Here is a 9,583-nt window from a genome sequence, read left to right as displayed (position 1 = left end):
TACTCTGTTGTCGCCCACACTTGCTCTCTTTAACTCATACCCAAAAGTACATACAACAATACTCTTACCAAAACCAACACTCACACCTGGCCCAATCAGCCTCGAGCTGGAATACCAGGCATGCCTACGACGGGTCCACTCATCCCTAGGATGGAATACCCTCGCATCCCTACACATGTTTGGCCCAATCAACCCTCGGGTTGGAATACCAAACACATCAGGTCTAATCAATCATAGGGTCCGGTCATCCTCATGATGGAATACCCCAGATTGGAATACCTCCATGTACATAACTCAAACCTATAACCATACTCGAAACCAAGGACCTTGTCCTTGAGTCACCCTCAAACCCTTCGGTTCACCACAACTGAGTGTAACCCACTCATACCTCCCTATCACGATCTCTAGGTCCTTGACCTCCGACTGTAATATCTTTACACAGTCCTCATCACCGGTCCAGACTACTCCCGAGTCTGTTAACCTGCTATCTCACTTTCCTCTGTCAAAACCTGCAATCTGGAGCCACTATCCCCCTCCTCTTCCAAGGAGACTGAAAACCTGCCTACGCATCATCTAACATTGCCACAATGATAAAGCCTCGCTATACATCACCCCTTAGCGGTGCCCACCGCTATCTCATAACATGCATATTTACTCGGAGACTGATCGCATAACCAGCAACCCATACACAGCCTGCCGCATTTCCTCGACATTTCCACCATCCGGGACAACCCCACTAGCCGCTATCTCATAACACCATTCTCACTACTGGTTCAAAGATCCACAACACATGCAAATCCCTTACTATAACTGAATCGCCTCATCGCAACACCCCATTAACCAACATTCAAATCGTGCCAGGCAACCTTCTACAACCAGCGGCTCATCCAAGAATTTCCAATTCTCCCCCACTTAGGGCACTAACCACCATCCACTGGCAGCGAAGCTAACACGTTGCTCAATCGAACCCACTAATACACCATACTTCAAGGAACCTAAGTTCCTGTCAAAGTGTAAATCTTCCTTGAATCTGTCAAAGTGTCTAACTATTATATAAGGGTAAATATACCTGAAATATGTGCTTTGGCCTAATGTTTGGGTGGAATTTTCTTTAACCAATCACATGCCTTTGAATTGAACTTGTTAAAATCTTCCATGAATCTGTCAAAGTGTCTAACTGTTGTTGTTGTTGCACATTCCCATAAATGATCTCTGTGCTCCTTCCCCCTCCATTGTACCTTTATGTTTTCGTGAATATGTCGTAAATAGAACCTGTGTTCAGCGCTAGGGAATAGGTTGACAATGGCAGGTAAAATCCCCTAATTAACAAGTAACAAAAATGTTATTTTCTGAATGTACTAGACAAAATTACACAGATGTCATGAACAAGTATCCTATGAAGATTAACCTTTTGTCTGTCAGAAATAAATGTGAAGTTTGAATTTGTAGAGAGCTCCAAATCTTCACCTTGACACTCTAGAAACAAACTCCATGAGCTTTTGTTCTCGGCTTCAACTATGGCATATGCTAGTGGGTAGATCCCATTATTGGAATCAAGACCCATAATAGTGAGAACCTGTCCAGGGTAAGGTCCCTTCATGAAAGCCCCATCGAATCCTAAAAAATCTCTTAAAACTGCCTTAAAACCCAGTTTTAATGCACCTAAACAGCCATAAATTCTCTTAAACATCCTAGTTTCCAAGTTTGCATTTGGTTCACTGTATACATCAATCTTCATAGTTGTTCCTGGGTTGCACTGTTGTAATTCTAGTACGTAATCCCTGAGAAGGTTGTATTGCTTTTGATAATCTCCATAAACATGTTTCTGTGCAAGTTGTTTAGCCCTAAAGACCTTCATTCTTGACATCCCCACCTCGTATGTCTTTTGTAACTCTACACACAAAGCTTTGACTGGGATAGTTGGGTTTCCTTCCACTTGTTGAAGAATGGTGGTTGCAAGAAACTTAGAAGTACACACTTTAATAGATCTTTACTGCACACATCTATGCTCATGAACCAAAGTTTTCACCATCCAATCGCTTTCTTCATCAGATCTAGAAATTAATACCACCCAAGGGCATGTTGCTTTTTGTGAACTGACTGTTTTGTCCTTGCATTTGATTCTACTTTTTGTCCATGGCCTACCTGTCATTTCCGGGACCACACCCCTGCATTTTTCCCTAATTCTTTTTTTTTATCATTTTTTGCAAAGTAAATGTTGCTCCTAGTTCGAATTGAATGCATTTTAATGTAGTCCTTCACTTCTGATGAGGACTTACAAATTTAACCCAGATGGAATGCAGTTTCATGTACTACTCCTGATGAACACGTGGTTGGTTTGTTTAACCTTCTCATTAACTTCTTCCTCTTATCTTCTTCTACACCAGCTGATTCAAACAACTGTGTATCTATCACCTCCAAATCCTCATCAACTGTGACATCAGCTGCATTGAATGATTGGTGGTTATCTAGATTTGGAAAAGAATAAACACCACTGTGGAAGTCTTTCATATTCACTTCGACATCCTCCACCATATTAAGTTCATCCACTAAAAAGTCACTATCGTCGCTTATACTTCCATTGGTCCTAGTCTCATCACTAATAACATCTCCAATTTCTTCATTGCCCCCCCATCTGTTGGTAATCATTGTCCCCCATCTGTTGGTAATCATTATGATCCATATAAAAGAAAGGATCAAAGTCTTCTGAAGGGCCAACATCTTGGGCTTTGTTAAGCTCCTCACTTGCAAGCTGAACTCCAACATCTTTCACTACATGTCTATCAAAATGTCCAAAAGGTACAACAGACCTAGAAAAGTCATAATTCACATTCAAGTCCAATTTTCTACTACATGATCCTACCTCTGTACGTGTAAACCTTTTTCGATTGTGTTCAGGAGAAATAGGCTCATTGATTTCTTCCAATACGACCTTATTTGGAGACATAAAGTATGTATGAAGTCTAGTAGTTCCATGTTCATTATACACCATAATCTCTTTATGATTAGCGATATGCTTACTTAACAAAAGTACGCCTGAGTCGTTACCTAGAGGAAGTAACCCATAATCGATTTCAATCTCTGGAATCAAGAAGTGGTAGTAGATAGGCTCACCGTTGATATAACCTATATCCTTCATCATATCGTCTAACTCATGTACGGAAAACACGTCCATGTCTACGTAGTCAACATAGTCAATACTCCCACCAATGTAACGTCTTCTTGGGTATTTTGTGAGCATACACCCATGGTGAATCTTGAATGTGCATAAACTACTTAACCCAAATGAAAAACAAATAAATAATGATACGAGGAAAGAATGAAGTCTCAAAATTGAATGTGCATAAATTATTTAAAAAAATTGAAAGTTGTTAACTGATCACTCACCATAAGCTTTGATCAGGTCAGAATTTTCTGAGAATTTTGAACGGACATTCCACAAAGTTAGAACCATCGCAAAAGATGAAGATGAAAACCCTAGTTTCCGTTTGATGTTTAAAGTGATGAAGATGAAAAACCAGAGGAGAAAAGAAAGGGACGATTTCTTGGGGTAATGTAAATGGCAGCTAGATGTAAGAATCATTTATGAATATGATCATTTCGTGTAACAAAGCAAAAGACCAAAATACCCTCGTGTGAGGGTCACGTGATTTAGATAAACGGCAACAATTAAACGAAGTATGTCATAAGGATTATTCGTGCAACAATTGGGAACCACAAGGACCATACTCATCCAAAATTCCTCATAAGGACTATCTTTGGTCTCTCGTGCCAACCATAGGGACATCTGTGTAATTTTGTCAAAATTAAAAAAAAATTAAAAAAAATAATAAATAAATAAATAATAATAATAATAATAATAATAATAATAATAATAATAATAATAATAATACAAATTAAAATTGTTTGATGCTAAGAACCAAAAAGAAGCTATAAGTCGTCGATCCTCCTTGCTACGGTCGTGCCTCCCCCTAAAATAATGTGCATCCCCCTTTTTAATAATCGAACACTCCTCTTTTTCTTTGCATCTCAATTCTCACGTGGGGCTATCAAACAATACTCACACAAATTATTGGGCTGCTTGAATAAGATGTGGGCTGTTGGAATAAAAATTATTGGGCTGCCAAGTGACAATAATCACACAAATGGGCTGTTGGAATTTTGATTATGTATAGACTTCTCTACTATTGTTCACATGGCCCAAATGTGCATCAAATTTGGTCCAAATCCAATCTCCACAGTTCAAATTTAAGATATATGGTTTGGGTAAACCTCATTAAAATTTCGGCTCAATCGGACCACATTTACCCCTCGATCTGATTACTTTACGAAAACCGCACATTGCTGCGAAATTTCCAAAAAATCTATAAATCGCTTTGTTTTATTGCGTTATTGTGGATGTTGTCACGAGACTTTAATTGTGATTTCAAGGTTTTGATGTGACTTGTATCGATGTGCACATATCTCATTACCTGCTTACATAAATCTACACAAATTAAAGTTTGAATGTGTAAAATTGTCTCAAACCAACAATGTAATGCAAAGTATGAAATCCATGCTAAATATACACACACATGTCATGAAAATAATTAAGAAAATATACTAAAATGATACATAAAAATGAACCTAAGAGTGTGACATGGATCTATAAACAAAAGAGTCAAGTCCTAGCTGGAACTTGGGAGATTGACGATGTGGATTAGTAGTTTAAATTTTATCAATAGACATGTACAACTGAACCATAGTTTAGTGTTTAGGATTTACTTGGAACAAAAATCAAGTAGAGTATTCATAAAGTCGATGATTCAAAAAGTATTGTCACACCCCCAAACTAAGGATGACGGAAACGTCCGGGGGTGGAGGACTTCATGTATAGTATCATAACCACAATTGCAATAGTAATTTAAGCAAACACAACTAACATATATATAATTGAAAGAGTTACATCGTTGTATGAATTACATGTTTCCAAATCAATTACAATATGTTGACAAAACATGAAACGTTGACGCCTTAACGTCTCATCCTCAAAATGCACTTTGATACCTGTTTAGTGATTTCCTGAGAATACAAGTTGTTTGAAAAAGTGTCAACACAAAGGTTGGTGAGTTCATAAGCTTTTGTTTTAAAACTTTATAAAAGTCTTTCTCTTGTAAATATCATGTTTGTTCTAGAAAATCCGATATTTTCCTTAAAATGTGTAATGTAGTCTTATATCCGAAGACCGAAATGTATAGGTAACCTTTCTTACTGATAGACAATGATATGTGTTTAAATCAACATGAACGTTGTTTGAATTAAATGAAATTCCCGTAAATTCATATGTTTGTTAATACTTTCTGTGAGTTTATTATAACCATGGTATGACCTAGGTGGCCTGAAACGACGTTCTTCAGGCGTCGGAAATGTTATGACATTTGTCACCCTAGACCTGCCGGTCTAACTGTTGCATGCAGTTAAGGTGTGGGTTTGTCAAACCCAATATAGATCTATATACAATTATCACGCTCCCCCTCCAGGAGAGTCTGGTTACGATACAGGACTTATTGGTAAAATGTGAAGCGAATGTCTCACAAAGTCTTTAACGAATTTACGCGTAATGTAATGAAATTCCCCCTTTTTTTATTTGTATAAATGTACCCTTTTTTGTATAAGTGTGTTATGCAATGTATTATAAACTATACATATTATAGTTTATCAAAACAAGGGTAATAATGGTAATGTAGTAAACTATATTCAACGTAGTTTATTCAATTGCTTGAGTAAAAATGGATGTACTTTGGTTATAACAATTGTGTTATCCTTTATATATATATATATATATATATATATATATATATATATATATATATATATATATATATATATATATATATATATATATATTGTAACGATCGTTTTCCGAGGTATAAATTTATTTAAATTCTCAAGTTTTATTTGGGCTATTATAGAATTATATATGAGAGTGGGCTTTTTGTTTTGGGCCAAGTTATAACCTGCCCATAAGCCGTGCGCGGGGCGTAACCTGTTGTACGCTGGGCGTAATGGCTAAATGAAACGCGGGAAGGAGAGGCGTACGCGCAACGTACCATAGTGTACACCCAACGTACGCGACCAGAGGAAAAACCCTAATTTTAGGGTTTGAGACGTATTTAAACCCCATTATAGCCTCCCATTTGGCCTCATCACTTATCATTCACCCTAGAGAAACCCTAGTTCGTCCCCTTTGCTCCTTGCTTGTGTGTGTTTGATCTTTGAGCTTATTTTTGTGAAGAAGAAGAAGAAGAGAAGTGGAAGAAGGAGAACTTGAGTACCTTGACCTCATTGATCTGGGATCATTCCTTCATTTGGCATTCAAAAGAGGTATAAAGCTTCCAACTTTCCTCTTGTAAGTTTAGATCTAGGAGTTTTTGGAAGTTTGGACCTTTTAGGTCCAAAGGAGGGACCTTTATCTTACAACTACATTTTTGGAGCTTGGGATTGCTATCCTTGAAGCTCAAGTGTCTCCATAGTAGTAAAGTTTCGATCTTTGAGGCTTATATGGAACCATGCATGCGATCGAGTTGGTTTTATGGAAGTAGAATGTTATTTGTGAGAATTTGAGCCTTTATGAGGCCTGTAATCCATCAAGTAAGCAACTTTATGGCTTAAGTCATTGAATAAGCTTAGGATCTGGATTTGTAGCTTCTAGATCGGATTATTAAGCACTTAACGAGATGTTGGCTTAACAGGGCTGTACGTTGGGCGTACGAGGAAGTACACGCTGCGTACAAGCCAGCAACCAGTACACTTAGCATACCTTGGTGTACGCCCTGCGTACGCTACCAGCGGTGTGGGCTGGGTTTCAGGCTTAGGGTCCTTGGGCCATTATGGCCCATCAGAATTCAGTTGCTAAGGACCAAGGATTTAGTATTGGGCTTGAGTAAGGCCTAATAAAAGGGTTCTAGGCCCAATATAGCAAATTGGGCCATTAGTGGGCCTATAGTGGGGCCATAGATGGACTTAGAAGGAATTGAGTTTTTAGGCCCTGTTGTGTCCCACACCATAGTAGGGGTAAAATGGTCATTTTACCCATAAAGGAATCCCTATTCTGATTTAGTATTTATTTCCCATTATAGCTGGGAAGTAGCCGGAGCAGCCGTCAGAGATTTCTCATTCAGGAGTTCAGCAGCCAGTGTCACGAGGTGAGTTTCCTTTTAGTAGGAACGGGTCTAAGGCCACAATGTTAGCCCGTCTAACTAGCAGTAGTTTCCGGACTTCGGTCCGATGCAGTAGTTAGGATGTTTGATGCCTTCGTGGCTCAGACAGGGTTTATGGATTATGTGTTCCGGGCTACGGCCCGATGCAGTATGCAGTTTATGTGTTCATGCTAGTTGATATGTTTATGCTATGCTATGTTATTCTCAGTCAGTTTCCGGATTTTGGTCCGATGTAGTTCGTTCCAGACTTTGGTCCGATGCAGGGGACAAGCTCCCAGTCACTTCCGGACTTCGGTCCGATGCAGTTTCAGGACTTCGGTCCGATGCAGAGGGCAAGGCCCTGGTTAGTTCCGGACTTCGGTCTGATGTAGTGGGCAAGGCCCAGTATGTGTTTATATGTTATTGTATGGTATGTGGTAGTTTGGGGGAGCTCACTAAGCTTGTGCTTACAGTTTTAGTTTTGGTTTCAGGTACTTCCGCAAGTAAAGGGAAGAGCTCGGGTTGATGGCGTCGCACACACCACAACTTCAGTTTGTCCTGGGAGTTGTTTTAGCTTTTCATAGATGTGGTTTGATACAGTCTTGATATAGTTTCCTTGTAATACCTTGCTATTGTTTTGAGATATTGACGTACGAGTTTTACTTTATGATATTAACATGGTGTTTTTAGTAATTATTAAACAAAAATTTTTGGGTCGTATTTTGGAACGTTACATATATATATATATATATATATATATATATATATATATATATATATATATATATATATATATATATATATATATATACCAAAAGTCCATTTACTTACTGATGCATGTTTACATACCAAGATAAAATGTCATTCATTTGCAATAACATACATTCACATAAAGATATACACCTTGCTCAGTATGTTACAAGGTGATAAGAAATTGTTAGCATTTTTCTGTTATTAACAGTTTCAATCACTGTTATTAGAAAATTTATAAAAACTTCATAACAGGTCCAAATCAGAATCCGTAAATTCTGGGAGTTTGGAAAATGAGTCTAGTTTGTTCATAAAATTTTCCATTATTTTAGTGACTACCAACTTAGGTGAAAACGTCCATAAACACAGACTGGTCCGAAGTGGTTCTTAAAATGATAGGTAGCTTTGTAAAAATCACCATGAATTGTAGAAAAATCGTATGGAGATGTGCTAGTAGTAATTTTAAAGGTATAAATGTGAACTAGTTGCATCTAATATAGTTTTGAAAACAAAAATGTTTAAGTCGACCAAAACAGTCCGTTAATGGAGTCCAACTTTCTGATGAAAGCTGTTAGAAGTATTTAGTTGTGTTCTTGGTGATTTTAACTTGTATTCCCCCCCCCCCCCCCTTAAAACTTAAGAAAATACGAAATTGTAGGGTTATGAACTCACCTTGAGTGATTTCAGTGGGTGAATGTTGAAGATGAGAAGTGTTCAACTCAAGAACACTTGAAGGTTCACTTGAAGATTCGAAGATCTAACATGAATGTGATGATGTTTGTGTAAGCAATCTATGATTTTGAGTAAGAGGGAATGTAATAACCATAAGGAGAATGATGAAACTGACAAAAAATAAGAGAAATTTTGATGATCAACCCTTAATTCTCGAAATTGGAGTGGGAGGATTTGAGAGAAAAATGATGTTTGATACTTGGAGGAAATGAGGAAAATGAGTGAAGTGAAGAGTGAGAGAGAGTTTTCCAGCTCATTGGGATGTGGTTTTGCTGGGAAATGAGTGGGGTAGTACCATGAGGTTACTAGGAGGGGTGGGGAGTACAATAGCTGGTCAAAGGAATGGGCATGGGGTGGTGGTTTGTGTCAAATATTATAGCAAGATCCACACTTCACCTCAAGATCTCACTTAATATATTTTATCCTTAAATATATATTTCCATAAAAATATGTTTAAATTATGAATATTTAGGGTCTTATATGTTAAAATATGATTTTTGGAGAAAATCCCACATTAAAATAATTAAAAACGGGTTTAAAACGGAGTCGTGGTCGAAAACCGGGTGAAAAAGAGGAAATTTCGAAGTTTCTGGGCGAGGTTGCTGAAGGGCTTCGCTGCTAATGCGAATCTGAGGAGAAGAAGCTGCGGTCGGAGGCTCGCTGCGGTGCATGGTTGCAGCTCGTTGGCTACGGCTCGCTTGTTGCGGTAGGGGTTGCGAGTCGCCAACTGCGGCTCGCATGCTGCGGTTCTGGTCCAAGAGGGTGCGACCTCTAAGAGGCTTCGGCCCTAGGGGGAGGTTCCGGATCCTTTGGGGTATTTTACCCATTCTAACCTCGTTTTAAGTGATTTTTGACCCTGTTAAGGGTTGGAATGACCCGAATGACTTCAAAAAGTTACGGGAACTTTTGAGAGTGATTTGGGA

The 9,583-nt window shown here is 38.3% G+C and overlaps 1 protein-coding gene across 1 annotated transcript; it reads right to left on the bottom strand.

Moving 5' to 3' along the window:
- Positions 1-1,088: 1,088 nt before the first annotated feature.
- On the bottom strand, positions 1,089-2,535 carry LOC145089150 (uncharacterized). Its single transcript, XM_079027630.1, has 4 exons — positions 2,348-2,535; positions 2,069-2,168; positions 1,409-1,963; positions 1,089-1,319 (listed from the first exon to the last, which is right to left on the bottom strand). The coding sequence occupies exons 1-4, from the start codon at positions 2,533-2,535 to the stop codon at positions 1,089-1,091; spliced, it is 1,074 nt and encodes a 357-aa protein (XP_078883756.1).
- Positions 2,536-9,583: the final 7,048 nt, after the last annotated feature.

This window comes from Lactuca serriola, chromosome 2 (assembly GCF_051521515.1).
Source record: "Lactuca serriola cultivar US96UC23 chromosome 2, Lser_US96UC23_V15, whole genome shotgun sequence".
Taxonomy (NCBI): Eukaryota; Viridiplantae; Streptophyta; class Magnoliopsida; order Asterales; family Asteraceae; genus Lactuca; species Lactuca serriola.
The sequence above is the reverse complement of the archived record's forward strand: the minus strand, read 5'-3'. Positions and strand labels throughout refer to the sequence as shown.

What these genes read in the sequence shown, in the direction of transcription:
- LOC145089150 (XM_079027630.1), bottom strand. Translation starts at nt 2,535, where the DNA reads ATGGTGGAGGATGTCGAAGTGAATATGAAAGACTTCCACAGTGGTGTT. An exon ending in AGGAAGAAGTTAATGAGAAG is followed by an intron (nt 2,169 to 2,347) that starts GTTAAACAAACC and finishes GGAAAAATGCAG; the next exon opens with GGGTGTGGTCCCGGAAATGA. An exon ending in TTATTTCTGACAGACAAAAG is followed by an intron (nt 1,320 to 1,408) that starts GTTAATCTTCAT and finishes CTTGTTAATTAG; the next exon opens with GGGATTTTACCTGCCATTGT.